The 16,397-nt window shown below is 56.5% G+C and overlaps 5 protein-coding genes across 5 annotated transcripts; 1 reads left to right on the top strand and 4 right to left on the bottom strand.

The window, feature by feature from the left end:
• Positions 1-331: 331 nt before the first annotated feature.
• On the bottom strand, positions 332-1,435 carry MAM_06108 (proteinase inhibitor I4; the record flags this gene model as incomplete). Its single annotated transcript, XM_040824906.1, has 1 exon — positions 332-1,435. One exon carries the CDS (start codon positions 1,433-1,435, stop codon positions 332-334), a length of 1,104 nt encoding a protein of 367 aa, XP_040677069.1.
• Positions 1,436-3,335: 1,900 nt separating this feature from the next.
• Positions 3,336-3,874, bottom strand: MAM_06107 (uncharacterized protein; the record flags this gene model as incomplete). The annotated part of the gene is made up of 2 exons (XM_040824905.1): positions 3,336-3,611; positions 3,689-3,874. 2 exons carry the CDS (start codon positions 3,872-3,874, stop codon positions 3,336-3,338), a joined length of 462 nt encoding a protein of 153 aa, XP_040677068.1.
• Positions 3,875-4,741: 867 nt separating this feature from the next.
• Positions 4,742-8,026, bottom strand: MAM_06106 (cation-transporting ATPase pma1; the record flags this gene model as incomplete). The annotated part of the gene is made up of 1 exon (XM_040824904.1): positions 4,742-8,026. The coding sequence occupies one exon, from the start codon at positions 8,024-8,026 to the stop codon at positions 4,742-4,744; it is 3,285 nt and encodes a 1,094-aa protein (XP_040677067.1).
• A 2,269-nt stretch (positions 8,027-10,295) lies between these two features.
• Positions 10,296-12,815, bottom strand: MAM_06105 (Heterokaryon incompatibility; the record flags this gene model as incomplete). The annotated part of the gene is made up of 1 exon (XM_040824903.1): positions 10,296-12,815. The coding sequence occupies one exon, from the start codon at positions 12,813-12,815 to the stop codon at positions 10,296-10,298; it is 2,520 nt and encodes an 839-aa protein (XP_040677066.1).
• A 1,098-nt stretch (positions 12,816-13,913) lies between these two features.
• On the top strand, positions 13,914-15,681 carry MAM_06104 (asparaginyl-tRNA synthetase; the record flags this gene model as incomplete). The annotated part of the gene is made up of 2 exons (XM_040824902.1): positions 13,914-15,493; positions 15,555-15,681. The coding sequence occupies 2 exons, from the start codon at positions 13,914-13,916 to the stop codon at positions 15,679-15,681; spliced, it is 1,707 nt and encodes a 568-aa protein (XP_040677065.1).
• Positions 15,682-16,397: the final 716 nt, after the last annotated feature.

Below are 16,397 nucleotides of genomic sequence, written 5' to 3'. Positions count from 1 at the left end.
CGGCAGCAACTTTGCTGCCGCCAAACAAGTTGTCTGCCAGTCCATCTTGCTGGTCTCCATCAAGTACTTGCCGTGGAAGTCGATGCTTCGTTTGAGGGTGGCCAAGTTCCCAGCTGTCACACCGGGCGTCGGGCTGTACAAGTGCCGTTTTGCCGGCCTCAGCTTGCCTACCGGCGTCTCGATCTGGCCTGGACAGAGTTGGGGCACAAAGATACTTCATACTTGGAATTGCTGTGGCGCGAATTCTTACGACCACGACAAGGGCAGACCAGACAGATTGAACCGCGAGACAGCACCACGACGCAAATGACTTGGATTGAGAGACGCTAGACTATTTGCCCGAGTAGATGCCCGCAAACAGGATGGCATCGGGCTTGTCACTGGCAATGGCAAAGATGAAGGGCCTGTTGAACAGCAAGACCTTGGGGTCGAGAATCATGCTCCTGGCCATGATGACGGCCGTGGCGGCCGCAGCTTCTGTGCCCTCCTCATCGACTTTGACATAGGCTTGGTGAAGCATGGTTTGCACCTGGTTCTGGCCCTCTGCCATGTGCGCATATGCTCCTCCGACGGGATAGCCGAGCTCCTCGAGCGTATCGACCAGCGAAAACTTGGAGTCAATATCAAACCTGGGGAAGCCAAACTCGTCATACTTGACCTCGGCGAACTGGCCGACGGGGTTGCCACTACTCGTGGCAATCTCGTCCAGGACAGTGCTGAGCAATGTTCCCTCGGCTGGCAGATAGGCAAATAGCGAGGTCGAAGGGTACGACTCGGGCAGCGTGTAGGGCAGGCGGACGGCTTTGTAACTTGGCGTTTCCAAGGACGCAATCTTTTGCTTGCGTTGAAACATCATGTCCACCTCGGTCTGTTCATCTCGGGCGATGCAAAACTTCTCCTTGCGCGTGTCGCCCCGCTCAAACTGCATTTGCCAGGTCCCCTTGAATCCGATGGCATTCACGAGCGCCAAGTGACTATGTTGCAGGGCCGCCGGGGACAGCATGCGTCGAATCAAGCCGCGCGTGTTGTCCGAGATCCACGTGTTCATATCCTCTGCGGCCCGCGCAAGGTCTGGGTACCGTGTTGATTCGGCGTTGAAGCCCCTGAGAAAGTCTCGGTAAGCCGGATACAGGGCGACGGTGTCGTCGGTGAAGACGGCGTTTGCGAGGGCCAGTGGGCCGTCCTTGGCGCCTCCGCAGAGAGCGCTGTGCAACGGGCGGAGGACCGAATCCAGGTCGTTTGCGCTCTGGAGACCAAGCTTTGTGCACAAGTCCCGTTTCTTGGAGTCGTCTGCGGCGCCGGCAAGCATTCCCAGGGCAATCGTGATGGACAGTGGTGACAGCACGACGGTCTGCGGAGCGGCGTCGGCATCGCCACACGGCTTCCTGAGCATGTCCCAGCCCACGCGGCCGACTGATTGAGAGGATGGCGCCATGGCGAGTCGGAGGCTTCTCGAGCAGACTGATGGCGGCCGGGGTAAGCTGAGGGTTGAAGGGACCGACGGACGAGACTCGACTCGAAACTCGAGACACCATGACATCGCTTGCCCCACTTTATAACTGCATCTGCTCCGCCATGCAGACTGCATTGCTGCCGTCGCATATGATAAACGATAAAACATCAAACTTGTCGGAGTAACGAGGCCAAGGCGGAAACGCGCGCGCCTTGCATCAAGTACGGAGCCTTACTACGCGAAACCTCGATGTCCAAGGCGTAAGAGAACGCGGCCGTTGCAGGCAATATAATACTAATACTATGCAATGCATAATAATTATTGATAGGAATATCGAACATCTCGGAACAAGCCACCGACCGACTCGATAGTACTACATAGTAACTTTGCGGGTTAAATTACCTTTGTTCTGTCTCGCTTCCCTCCTGCGGCTTATTCTTGGACCTGTCGTGACTCGTGAGACGCGGCCGCCTGCTGCTTCGACACCCGCGAGACACGAAGACGGCGAGACAAAAGATGGACGCACGAGCGGCAATGATCCGAGGCGCCCTGAGCCGCCTGTCCCTGCTTTTGGCCCATCAGACATGGTGTCTTCAGCCGGCACGACCCTGGCCACGGAGGACGGTTGCCGGCCCCAGTCTCGGAAATCATTGGAAGCACCGTGAGTCCGCGACGCAGGAGCCCAGCACGGGCTGAGGCGGAGACGGCGAGCCACCACCCGCCGACGCCGTTGGGGATACGAGATACGACGACCCAAGTTCTGTCTACAAGTGCTCCCCGGACCCCATCCCCCAGCATTGTCCGCCGCCTCTCTCCATCAGACCCGCCCGCGACTCGACGCCGGAACAAACACACGAACCTCACCCGCCATCGACATGAAGTTTGTCTCGCCTGTCCTGACGCTGCTCGCGGGCCTCGCCTTGACCGGCACCGCCGCAGCTGATACCGTGAGCATCATTGATACCCGGCTGTTTTGGGGGGGAGTGGTGTTGACGAAAACTAGTGCACGTCGGCGTGCGACTGCCTCGAGCAGTTCTGCTGCAACAGCGGGTCGTCTTCGCAGTGCTCCGATTTTGAGGTTCCCGTGCGCGGTGCCCGTCCTCGAGAGAGAAGCGTTTTCACCGCGTGAAGCTGACGTTGGGCACAGGGCCAGGACTGCAGCGGTCCGTGCTGAGCCAGACCCGGGGCATGTCGGCACGAGCTAGCTTGGGCGGGATGCGATGCCGTCTTGTTGCATCCCTGAGAATTTTGCATCGTCGAAACTACTTGCCGTGCCTTGGTAGACATGGCTGGTTGGTGACACACGACGTGTTGTTCTCATCGCCCAGAATGCGGTCCCAACCACTCGCAGGACCCGGGAGACGACTGGGTTGATTACAGACGACGAGGTTGATTACAGACGACTAGGTTGATTACACATTACATGTTATTCTAATCACTTACAATGCCGTTCAAACCACCACACTGTGCCTTGAAAAGCGAGGCGACCAGACGGTCGGATTATACATTACACATGAATCCGTCTATACGTCAGACAAGCCCGTGACGTGATGCCCAGCAAACAAGACGTCCAGACGCCATAGACTCGGCTCACACGAGGTCTCGTAGCCTGCGAAACCCGCCGCGTGCAAGCAAGCTGCTACCCCCTACCCCCGTGAGTCGCCAACCCCGTCCTCACGTAGCGTCAAGGCGGCTATTGCGGACGGAGGGTCATTCTGCGAACCGACACCCAGCAGATGACGATATGGATCAACCTGCAGGGCCAGGGCCAGGGGCGTCAGTCGTGGAGCGAACAAGAGGCAAAGAGGCAAAGGCAAAGGCAAAGGCAAAGGCAAAGGCAAAGGCAAAGGCAAAGGCAAAGGCAAAGGGGAAAAGACAAGACTCACGCCGCAGCACAGCCGAGACCCAGCCCAGCGGCCGTCAGCCTGGCCACGAGCCTCCCCCTCGAGCTGTCCGACTCGGGGCTCGTCGTGTAGCTAAAGATGCGGCCGTCGCCCCACCAGTCCCTGAAGAGCGCGAGGCAGACGACGGCAATGACCCATCCGAGCGTGATGATGATGCCGACGGCCATGCGGAAGCGCGACCGGAAGTTCAAGTACTCCCATTTACTTAGCGAGAGGCCGAACTGGAGCAAGGACCAGAGGATCGTGGCGGCCGCCTAGACAGACAGAGGAGCTCGGTCAGTCGGGCAGCTTGCAGGGGGAAACGGGGGGATGGGGAGCATGAGGAACGCACCGGCGGCCCGAGGATGCCTATCAGCAGGACGCCCGACCGGGAGGTGGCCACGGCGCCGACGACCAGGACGGCGATGCAAATGACGACGTTGAGGATGCGCAGCGCCAGGTCCATGTTGCGGAAGCCGCAGAGCCCGGCGAGGGGCGAGGACGGCTCGTCGAATGCGCTTGGTTTGGCGGCTGTCATTGCGAGGGGCGGCGGTGCGGTGCGGTGTGGTGCGGTGTGATGTGTGCGATGCGACGCGATGCGATGCGATGCGATGCGATGCGACGCGATGCGACGCGATGTGATGCTTCTTTACGCGTGGCGGGTGGTTGGGATGGATGGACTACGTTGCCGCAGAGTCGACGTTATGTACGTGTACACATGGACGGGCACGGCTGCCGTCTTTCCCGTCGCCTCTTCTCTGGACGACTTGTCTCCTTCGTCTTGCCCAGGTCCCGGGTCCCAGGTCCCAGGTGTGGCTGTTTGTTATTATTCGAACCTTGAACCGGCATCAGATGCAAACAAGAAGCCTCGGTAGGCGCCTAATCGAGCGCAGATCGGCGGCTCCAGGGACGGCGAGGCCCCGTCCTTGGCCCACGTCGACATGGAAATCGAAATCGAAACAAGGTTTGGGTGCCGGCGCTACAGTCCAGACCGGCCACGGGTCGAGGGAGGCTCCGCGTCTTGGCTCGAGCCTTGCAGTCTGACTTTTGCGCCGTGGGCCGTGGGCCGTGGCGCCCTCTGCCAACGGTCCCTGGGCGCCATCCGCAGCGGGAAGGCTGGCGTCGTTGTCAAAACGCCCGAGCCACTTCAGCCATCATCACATGTCCACGCATCCTCGTGCGTCCTGACATGTGCTCGCCGCTCACGCAGCAGTCGGGACGGCCGCGACGCCGTGTCCAGTCGCCAGTTATCGCACGCCAAGCAGCCCACGGACATGGAAAAAAAACATCTTGTACGCCATGACTCGCTCTGCGCTATCTATTGTAGTTGCTCCTCCATGCATACATCCAAGACGGTAGCCAGCCATGCCCGCCCCGCGACTTGACTTGTCCAACGCGCTTGCTTCTACCATGCAATCTTGGCCACCGGACCATTGGGGAACAGTCTGACCGCCACTTTTCTAATCTCGTCCATGCAAAGAATGCCCACGGCCAACGGGAGGGGGATGAGCCAAAACTCGATGGGAACGCTTGCCGTGCCAAACAGCGACTGGATGCCCGGGACCTCGGTCACGAAAACTGCAATGACGAGGGAGATGGTCATGCTGAGCATGAGCCAGGGGTTGCGCCTCTTCTCCGTGACGGGATCGGCCTGGACGATGCTCAGCCGCCGGTTGCGGACCGCCAGAATGTTCCCCCACTGCAGGATCACCAGCGTGACAAAGTAGACGCTCTGGCCCACGGCGTTGAAGTGCTTCAGCTGCTCCTCGCTGTAGCCGTAGAAGCCGTCGGCGTACTTTTCAAACGCAAAGAAGAGGCTTCTGATGGGGATGCCCGCCGCCCTCCAGTAGTAGAAGAAGAACATGGCGTGCGCCGTGACCGTCTCCATGAAGCCCGTGAAGAGGTAGGCTTGGACGTAGATCCTGGCCGTGATGAGGTGGTCGCGTTTGTGGTTCCGCGGCGGCAGGGAGAGCAGGTCGAACTCCTCCCGCTCCATGATGAGCGACAGCGAGAGGAACAGGTCCGTGAAGACGCAGATGATGATCATGAGGAACGAGCTCAGCGGCAGCGGCACGCCAAAGAAGACGTTGACCAGCACAGGCCATATTTCCGACCACGAGCCCGCCGGCAGCAGGTACGCAATCACCTTTTGGAGGTTCTGGAACACCAGTCTGCCCCATCGTATGGCTTCGATGATGGAGTCGAATCTGTCCAGCAGGACGAGGTCGGCAGCCTCGATGGCAACGTCGCTGCCCGTCACCATGGCCACGCCCACGTCCGCCGCTCGCAGGGCAGGGGCGTCGTTGACGCCGTCTCCCGTCACGGCAACCACGTTGTCGCGTCTCCGGAACTCTTCCACGATGCGCAGCTTTTGCTCGGGCGTCGTTCTGGCAAACACAATCTCTCCGTACTCGCAGATCCTGTCCCAGTCTTCCTGCACCAGCCCGCCCAGGCTCTGACCCTCGAGCAGCAGGCTGTGTCGCTCGCCAGCCTTCCGAGCGGCGGCGAGCAGTGCGGCCGACATGGCCTTGCCGCCTTTGATGGTGTCGATGGTGTCGGGGTCGTGCTCACTGCTGAAAATACCCGTGTTGCGAGCAATGGCCGCCGCGGTAAGGCCGTAGTCGCCCGTCACCATGAAGAAGCGCGCACCGGCACGTCGGCATTCGGCAACCGTGTATGCGGTTTCGGGTCGAGCGGGATCGATGATGCCCAGGATTCCAACAATGGTGAGGTCCTCGGTGGCAGACAGGGCAACCTCGTCGCTAAAGGCATTGGTGCCCACGGCGTTCTTTGCGCGAAACGTCTTCTCGCAGAGCACAATGACACGTTCCGCGTTTCTCGACAGCTTGTCCTGGTAATTCTTGAAGGTGGCCCGGGCCGTCTCATCCATGGGCTGCACCGAGTTTGTCCTTCTGGACCAGTACTTGGTGCAGGTTGGCAGCAGCACGTCGGGCGCGCCCTTGACGAAAACCTGGTAGTCGTCCAACGAGCCATCACCATCGCCGCGCGGTTCCTTGCGGTGCAGTGTGAGCATCCACTTGTTCTTGGAGTTGAAGGCGATTTGGAACAGGCGGGGCGCTGTTGCAGTGCCAAAGTCGTTGCCGCTGGCCGTGGCTGCAAACCGAAGGACGGCGGCGTCGGTGGCATTTCCTTGGACCTCCCGGCTGCGGACCGGCGCCTTCATGGTTGTAGGGTCGAATGTGGCATCGTTGCAGTGAGAGGCAGCCGCAAGTAATCTGGCATGGCTTGCCTCGGCCTTGTCGCCGTCTGCGGTTCGGTAGAATTCGTCGAGATCGATCGGTCCATCGATAAAGGACGCCGAGTTGACATGCATTTGGTTCTGGGTCAGCGTGCCCGTCTTGTCTGAGCAGATGACATTGACACATCCCAGCGTTTCGACCGTGGAAAGGCCCTTGGGCAGGATATTGACGGCCTTCATCTTCCGGGCCACCATCATCAGAGTCAGAGCGACGGCCACAGGCATGCCTTCGGGGATGAAAGCCACCACACAGCCCATGACATTGTTCAGCATGGCCACAACATCCATGAAGCCAGGGTGGTCCCGACGCAGCCAGCCGAGCCAGGTGAAGAGAATCAAAAGTGCCAGAGTAACCGTCAGCGCCACGATGATGTAAACAAAGCGCCAGATTTCTTTTTGAATAAGAGTAGCACGTTCTTCGGTGGAAGCCGTCGCCTTGGCGATACGGCCCATGACGGATCGAGGACCAGTCAAGATGACGACGCCCACACCGCTGCCGTTCACGACCAGCGTGCCCATCAGGGCAATGTTGCGGCTTTCCAGGAAGTTTTGGTCCGTCATGTCAACGGCACCCTGGATCTCGTCGGATTCGCCCGTGAGAACCGCCCGGTCGAATCGAATATCCCCCGAGTGACTGATGAGGCGCATGTCGGCAGGGACCTTGTTGCCAATCTTCAGATGGACAATGTCTCCGCTGACAAGTTGAGTGGCTGGCATCTTTTTCAACTGCCCGTCTCTCAGGACCAGCGCCTCTGCTGGCAGCAGGTCGGTGATGGACTTCATGGTTCTCGACGTCGACCAGTCTTGGAAGGCGGAAAAGCCAGCCTGAAGCATGATGACCAAGATGACGAGGATGGCGAGGGCGAGATTGGTAGGGGAAGGAGGGTTGCTCAGCGGTCTCCAACAGATGAAGAAGATTACAACACCAACCCAGAGCACGGAACAAAAGCCGCCAAAGACATACAAGAGTAATTTCCTGACATAATTGGTCTTTGGCCTTGGCAAGGTATTGCCGCCGTCTCGCTGGAGTCTGTTGGCAGCAGAGCTCTCTGAAAGGCCCAGTGACTCGGAAACATTGAGTTGCTGGCACAGCTGGCCGGCCTGCAGTTGATGAAAGCTCAAGTTGGCAAAGTAGTCCTCGTCGTCTTTTTTGCTTGCCTTGATGTCCGCAGAGTCGCTTTCGGCCTTGCGAGACTCTGCGACCTGGATAGAAAGGGTTCGATATGTAATCGGAAGGCCAGAATAGGGAGCCGTGGTGATGCCATCACGGCTCATGGATCTGCGACGAGACAGGGAGCGAGAGTCTCTGTGATTTCCCCGGTCTTCAGCTCTGCCCCTGGGATGAGCTGCATCATCGAACGCAATGCGAAGGTCGCGTTCGGCTTCCTTTTCGAGGGCTTCACCAGCCGAACTGGTGGTGTCTTCAGGCATTGTGAAGGATGATATGTGTCTACAGTACGGGTAAAGAAGAGAAACAGCAAAGATCCAATAACAGGCTCAAGGCGGGAAATCTTTCCAGCTTTCTGCAAGGAGCCTGCCGCGATGCTACTCGACCTGCCTCGCCTTTTTCCGTGACGCGTGAATGCAGAAACAGAGTCAAGACTGCAGGATGGGTGGCACAGCAAGTCCCTCAAATAACCATGAGTTATCACAAAGTACACGCGAATCCTAAAGAATTTGCAACCCGGTCCTTGCTTTGTTCCTTGTATGGACAAACCGGCCAGCCATGTCAAGGTGGCGACGGGAGCTGCTCTCAGCAGCCAAGCGGCCTGGAGACGGCGATTTTTCGCGCCTCTAGCGTGACAGGCTGAAAGGAAAGAGAGGAATCCGAGCCCAGAACCGGCAGAAGGCTCTGCTCTACGCCAACAGGAATGGGGACCCTCAACTTGAAGCCATCCGTGTCATCTACCGGCTCGTGTGGCGCCCGTCGACGGTAAAGACTTCCCGTGGTGGGCACAGCTGCGTAGGAAGAACGCGAGTAACAAATGACGCATACCGGGGAGCGACGCTGACGGTATCGAGGAACAAATCCTCAGCCACAAACAACACCAGTTTGGTCACTGGGTTATAGCGATCGTTATGCTCATCTTGCCTGAATCGGTAAGGAAAGAAACGCAGCCGTGCCGCGCTTACCTTCAGGTGGCCGCCGTCAGCGTCAGCTTTTTCTCCTGTCGGGCTAGTCTCCTAGTCTTGTCGTCCCAAGAGATGGTTTGACTCCATACATGGCCGGAAAATAGGTGCGGTGGAGATGGTCGGCATGGCGAGGGTCTATTGTCACATGGGCGACTTTTTTTTAGAACCTATTCTGTGCTATCTGACGGTCACTTATTTTTTCACAATTCTTGGAGCTGATCCAATTCTGGACGGGTCTGGCTTGGACAAGTCACATACCTGTTGTTGTTGGCTTAGTTTTTGTCAAACATTGAAATCATCCAGACTGGCGGTTTTGCCGTTTGCAGCCAGCATCTTCTTTCAGCTGCGGAGTCGACTTGCCACAACCGCATAACAAGGTAAACGGACAAGGAAGCAGGAGGTGAGGGCTGAATTGCTTCGCCGATATTAGGTGGTCTGTTTTGCAATGGTCATGACCTTGCATCGGAGCTACCACCCACAAGACGCAACAGCCTTGAAGAGATAAGCGACACGTAAGCCCGCCGACTTTGAGCCAAGCGGTACGGAGTAGTTATAAAGATGGTTGTTCTCAGTCGTTGTCTCAGGGCGAGTTGTATCTTGTCGCAGACACGGGCAAATCCATGCGTGGCGTTTGGCGCGTATGTACAACCCACGATCCGGTCTTATTGTTCGCCGCACGTGTTTACAGCACAAGTACTGCTGTGCGACAGCCGGGTGTTGTTAGCTGCAGACGGCCTTTCCAATCAGAGGCATTCCAATGCTTCGCCTCTTCCACTGCAGCGCAAGCCTAGCGTCGTTTAGCATCGCCTTCAGCTTGTCTCCATGCCATCATGTCCCAAGCCATTGCCTGACACACACATCGGGATGCCATTTTGCGATCAACGCCCAGCCCGCCTTCCGTCGTGCCAAGTTTTTTTCCCGTTGAAATGGTGCCCTGCCATGCCTCTTCCCGCCCAACCCCGGCTTCGTGGGCAATCGAAGCGGTCGGGGGTGGGTGCTGGGGCTGGAGTCGGTTGAAAAGCAAGAGTCAGTTATCACGTGTAAAAATCATTGGACGGAAAGACTGAGTACGGATGAGAAACCGGGGCCGCGCACGGCCGATACCGGCGAGCAACGAACCTTGGCCCGCCTCGCCTTGACTTGCGTTTCGTACCGTTTCTCGACAAGAAAACTTTTTTCTTCTTGCGATCCCATCTACTTCCCTCATCCTGCCTCGAGTCTAGACCACGTCGAGGGAGTAGGTGCCCAATCACTGCCACAAAACCGGTCCGCCACAACGGTGGCGATTCGTGATTGTGCGGGCAACTGAATGGTCTCTGTGGGGTCCTTGGGTCCTGTGGTCGCCCGTTGTCAGGCTGTCGAGACTCGAGAGAGCTGCCTAATAATAGCCGCTGCTCAATGTCCGGTTCGTTTTCGTGGTCCATGGTTTAGTGCAACCTGTTGAAGCTTGACCTTTCAGCTGGGCGCCACTGAACGGTGGTGGTGTACAGGCTACAGCAGCGACGACGAGAGGCCAACGCTCGTTGTTCGTCCTCGACGATATCGGATATTCGACCCGCAGATTCCGCTAGTATATTGCTATCGTATCTCTCGCACTGCTTTCCGATAGCAGTTCCCCGTCCATCATACCGTGAAAGTAACTTTCGCCGACAAGCTGCCACTTCCCACCGTCCAAGTCGCTCACATCACCATCCGCCGTCCGTTGAGGTCGGAGCAAGAAGGGTACCTGTGCGCCGGGAATGATGAAAACTACATCACCAATTTGAGAGTACGGCGGTATCATGCCCATGTATCCTCGTGCTGTCGTGGCAAACATGCGTTCTCGCGTATGCGGGCCCGCCACGTTGGCAAACCTACCAGCGTCCAAGGCGTAGTATGTCATGTCACTGCCGAGTCTCTCCTGTTCCTCGGTACTGAGGCTTGGGTTTAGCGGGTTCATATCTGGTCCACACTTGAGCAGCGTCCTGATGAATCCCTCGACTGCTTGATAGTACGCGGAGAAAATCGGATCGGCCGGCCGAGTGCCGCTGGGTGTTCTGTCGCCGAGTAGTGTTCTCCAAAAGGCTTCGGTGAGAGTAATACCAGTAACATAGGGCTCGCTGAGCGATCCGTTCAAAGCCACCTCTCGACTATCGGCAAGGTTCTTGAAGTTGCCCGGAAACTTCTCCGTCTTGGGGATCCCGTTCTCAGACACGCCGAAAAATTGGGGCCCCAGTTCCTGGATACAGTCCACTCGGATACCCTCGGTAATAAGAGTAAGTCCATCGCCATCCAACTTCATCACCAGTGCTTCGTCCGCAACGCCTGAGGCACAATACGGGTTCGAGTCGGAACGACGCCAAAACATTCCCGACAATCGCTTGCTACTCCAGTCTGGGACCCAAGACAGTTGCAAGTCGTTACTGCGATGAAATCCAATACCTGCTAGATGAAGAATGCGCGAAGGGTGCTCCTGCGATAGTAGATACTCAGCCGTCCTCAAAAAAGGGCGCTCGATTGGCGAGTTGTAGTCAGGCATGATATCGCCGGTTGTTGCCGCTGCACTTATTCCTTGTACCGAAAATATATTGTCTCGCGGATCGGTAGCAGTGGAGTTGATGCTGGATATTAGAAGATCAAAGAGGTTTGTAGAGTGGTTGGCCTGAATAATTTCGCGAAGACGGCCAAGAGATGCTATTTGTACTCCTGCATCCATGGGAAGCGGATCAAGGCTCCGCCAGTAGATTTTAGATATGTGCCATACATGGTTCGGATCCCCTGTGAAGACAGTCGTCATCAACGACGAAAAGTAGTCCCAGGTAATGAGTTCCCCTCCGTACGAGATGATGACCTTTTTCGAGACTGCAATCTCTTGAATGACCCAGCATCTAGTCCAGTATCCATGACCGACAAGCCGGGCTAGGGCTCTCCATCCGGGGCTCTCAATGTTCAGTTCCATGAGTGACATCGTCTGTCGTTTGACCGTCTCTTCAGAATCCATACGGCGCCGAAGATGGGAGAGAAACCATATGGCGTCGTTGGCGTCAGGCTCGTGACCAAGCCAGATAACTGTGTGGTATGAGGAGCCATATATCTTCCTCATTAACTGAACCTGGGCGCTCTTCTCCCCATTGTCTTGTTGATTGATACAAATGGAGTCTATCCATATGTGCCTAGTCATAAGAAACGAGGCTCTGTCGTGCACGATCTCGTAGACTCTTTCAGAGACGTCCAGTCTACTTCCATCGAGAATTAGTCCTTTCCGGTTTTTTTGATCGCCCCAAGTGTAGGAAATTGTTTCAAATTTGGTTGCCTCGTCCAAACGTACTTGGATCAATTCGCACTGAACAGGACTCCATGGCGTAGACTTGGAGAGTTTCAGAAGACGAACTTCTCCAGGAGAAAGAGTAGAATATTTGTAAGATTTGAGTGTTGTGATACGGGCGGCCGTCTTGTTGTCTCTGTAAGTAACCAAAAACGCACTTATTTGAACGATGACTCCAAGACAATGTCGAACCGCGGCAGCAAGAAGTCCCCCGACTCTCAAAAGACGATTCAAGAACATTGGCCAGGCAAAGTTCCAGATTCTGGACACCTCACTGTTGAAAGTTTGTATGGGGTTGTCGACCATGACCAGCCACATCATGCTAGGCACGCAGATGAAGGCCAAAACTTGAGACAAAACGGAAAAAGCCCAACCACCAAAACTCCAAATAGTTCTGACATTACGGAACAGGAGCGACAGGAAAACGTAAAATGACAATTCAGTCGCTTGGGCGAAGAGTTTTGCAGTAAGATCATCGTCAGCGTCATCGCGGCTAGCTAACCGTCGGAGAGTGAGGGCAGTCGACAGCCATGACGTTTGGCCGACGAAAAAGAGGTACACGTGCACGAACATGAAAACTGTGGTCTCAGGAACATGGTATCCATATAGGCCAATGCTTGACAGTACCACAGCACAACCCTTGGAAATTAAAGTGTCCTTGAGTGCAAAGAACCCCGCTTTCACACCGAGAGCGCCGATGACAAGCAAGGTTCTGATTCTTGGAGGAAGGGCTATGAGCGCGGCGGCGACCTGATTTAGCGCAGCATTTGGTGGTGCCGACATTGTGTTTTCGCTGGTGTCGAGACTTCGTTGGAATGTGACAGCAGAGACACAAAATACCGCCCTCGGCCATGTTTGTAATGGGTTTGCCAGCAAATTTTATGTCATCGAAGCTGAGCTCTGATGTTCAGGTCACAAGGAAGCCCGTTCAGCGGGGCTGAGCCGCCTTGAGAAGCTGCGACAGCCATCGCCAATGAATTCCGGAAGAAATGGTGCGCATAGCTGCACAGTCAGCCTGGTGCATAATGAAGGGACGCCATATGCCGATCTTGCCGGTGTATGTGTACCCTTTGTGGAGAAAGGATACCGCGTAGCTTGACCAGCAGTGACGGGAGACTAGGAATAAAAACATTGACTGATGCCATCGCAAGTTTTCTCGGCGGGTAGGCGCCACGTCGTCCTCGAAGTGGTGCCCGCTTTGCCGTCAAATGTACAAACAGCTCTAACATGCACGCGACTCGGTATCGAGGAAGGAATCGAATAAGGACTTTGGAGTCATCTACCACCTCAGTGGGCCTGCAAAAGCATGGGGTACAAACTACCCAAGACCGAAAGGCATTTGGAATAGCTTCCACTTCCTATCACGCGAAACGTTAGGTCATACAAAGACAAACGTGGCGGTCAAAATTAGGTGGCACAGACGACTTGGAAAACTTGTTGACCTTGTCCAAGGACGGAATTTGACCCCGTCGTTCTTTGAGCTTGCACAAGGCGCGGTGCTCTAGGCGGTACTCTAGGCAGGAAGGCACCTGTGTTGTACAGACAAGGGACTCAAGGTAGCCTTGGCCACTGCGATTTGAGGATGTCGTCAATGGTATACAGGCGAGACGGACGAGTGGTGGCAGCAATAGCAGAGATGCGTGCGACGGACGGCGATCTGGAGGATGTCGACCCTGACTGTCGAACTCACCAGCCACAACGGTTCCTGGCTTGCCACGCTTGTGGCTGTTCACCGCCACACGCCTCTAGCCACCCGCGGGGTGAGCTGGTCCGATAGGATGAGCGTCTGTGACTCAAGCTACAAACTGTTGTCTCGCGCCAGATTGACACTTTTCCCGCCGTTGACCAAACACTTGTCGCAAGACGAGCAACCCGCTTATCATGGCGACCATCTATATTGATGAGGACACTGGCAAGGACGAGCCCACGCAGCAGGGCACCGAGAAGTCTCCCTTCAAGACGCTTCAATTCGCTTATCTCCAGCACCCCGCTCAGGCACAGTACCTGACACGAAAATCCGCGAGCGCCGACGATGAAGCGGCTCGAGAATGGAAGCCTGCGGCCAAGTCTGCCATGAAAAAAGTCGTCAACTACTTCGAGCAACAAAAGAAGAAGGCTGTCCGTGAGCAGGAACTCGCCATCCATCGCAAGAAGGAGGATGAGGAGCGCCACAAGGTTCTCGAGGAGGCCAAGAAGGTTGTTCTTGAGGAAGATTGCAGCCTTCCCAAACCCGTCACTATTAAACTTGACGAAGTTGGCGAGCATATCACTCTTCGCAGGGCTGGTGAGGCCGAGAGCAGAGGCACGCGAGTCCGCGTGCTCGGCCGCGTCCATCGTGAAAGGAAGCAAAAGGATGTTCTGTTCGTCACCCTGCGTGATGGCTATGGCTTCATGCAGGTGGTCATCTCTGGCAAGCTTGCCAAGACGTATGAGGCGCTCACCCTGACCCGTGAGACCTCGATGGAGATCTTTGGTGAGATGCGCGAGGTCCCCGCGGGAGCCCGCGCCCCTCTCAACCGAGAACTCCACGCCGACTTTTACAAGATCCCCAAGCACTGGAGGGCTGCCGGGGGCGACGACGCCATCACCAACAGAGTCACGGCCTCTACCGAGCACGCCACTCTGCTGGACCTCCGCCACCTCACTCTCCGTGGTGAGAACGCCTCATCGGTTCTTCTTGTCCGCGACGCAATGGAGTACGCCTTCAACCAGGCTTACCACGAAGCCAGGATTCGAAAGGTCAGCCCTCCTGCGCTGGTACAGACACAGGTCGAAGGCGGCTCCACCCTGTTCAAGTTTGACTACTACGGAGCCGATGCGTTCCTGACGCAATCCTCGCAGCTGTATCTGGAGACGTGCCTGCCTTCCATGGGCAGCGTCTACTGTATCGAGAAGTCTTTCCGTGCTGAAAAGTCCCTGACTCGGAGGCACTTGTCCGAATTCACCCACATCGAGGGCGAGCTCGACTTTATCGAATTCGACGACCTCCTGTCTCACCTTGAGTTCCTCATCTGCCGGGTCCTGGAACTTGTCCTGGCCGACCCCACGGTCGCTGGATACATCAAGACGCTCAATCCTGAGTTCAAGGTGCCCGAGCGACCTTTTATGCGCATGAGATACTCGGACGCCATCCAATGGCTCATTGACCATGACATTCCCAACGAAGAGGGTAATCCCCACAACTTTGGTGACGACATTGCCGAGGCCGCGGAGCGCAAGATGACCGACATCATCAACAAGCCCATTTTCCTCACCCACTTCCCCGCGCACATCAAAGCTTTCTACATGAAGAGGGACCCCGCGGACGACAGAGTCACCGAGAGTGTCGACTGTCTCATGCCTGGCGTCGGCGAAATCGTTGGTGGTTCCATGAGGATAGACGACTACGACGAGCTGCTTGCCGCATGCAAGCGCGAGGGACTTGACCCCGAGCCGTATTACTGGTATTTGGACCAGCGCAAGTGAGTTGACTGGGTTGACGACGCTTACCATGCTCAAGACACACTAACGGAGTCGAAACAGATACGGGAGCTCCCCCCACGGCGGCTACGGCATTGGTCTCGAGCGCCTCCTCGCCTGGCTGTGCAAGCAGCACACCGTTAGAGACTGCTGCCTCTATCCGCGCTACATGGGGCGATGCAAACCCTAAAGCCTGGATATAGCCGCCTGCTCACCCGTCTCCGTGTCTACCGCATCTGCGCTTTACGTAGCTTTTCGTCATCAAAAAGAAGATGGATTCTGGCGGGAGTCACGGGATCGGACTTGGTGGAAAAGACCATGAAGCAAGCGCAGAGTGCGGCCGAAAAGGCCGCGGCCCTCCGGCCCATGTTGCATCTTGGCAGTGATGTTGTGCGAATGGACAAGACTTGTGCGACAAGACGGCAAGAGCATGGATAATCACATGTTTAGAGGCAGTGTCGTAGATTTGACTTTCCCATTGGACCGCCCGCTTGCGAACAAGCCTGCTGCCACTCGTCGGGATAGCGTGTTTGGCGGGCAACAAGTTGTAACAGTGTTTTTTCCTACTCGGTACATGCTTCACATGTGCTGTAGTGTTGCCGGAGCCATGTCTTCCAGCGCGAGCGAGTCTGGCGTCGGTCGTCTGTCATGACGACATTTCCCTCGCCAATGCCAGATCCAGACAGCGGCTGCGCCGCGTCTACGTGCCGCGCGCCTGCGACGGCCAACCCGTGCGCGTCCGCATTCTACTTCACGTCTCGGCGGAAGGTGTAGGCGTGCAAGGCGTGTACCGTCCCGACTCTCTGCATGCCACTTCTACAAAGGTACTCGAGTGCTCAAGGACGCAGCGATGCCCGCGGTGCGCACCACAGCACCGCTTGCCATGCACGTGTGTGCGCACCGCAC

The sequence above is a fragment of the Metarhizium album genome (genome assembly GCF_000804445.1).
Source record: "Metarhizium album ARSEF 1941 chromosome Unknown scaffold_18, whole genome shotgun sequence".
Taxonomy (NCBI): Eukaryota; Fungi; Ascomycota; class Sordariomycetes; order Hypocreales; family Clavicipitaceae; genus Metarhizium; species Metarhizium album.
The sequence above is the reverse complement of the archived record's forward strand: the minus strand, read 5'-3'. Positions and strand labels throughout refer to the sequence as shown.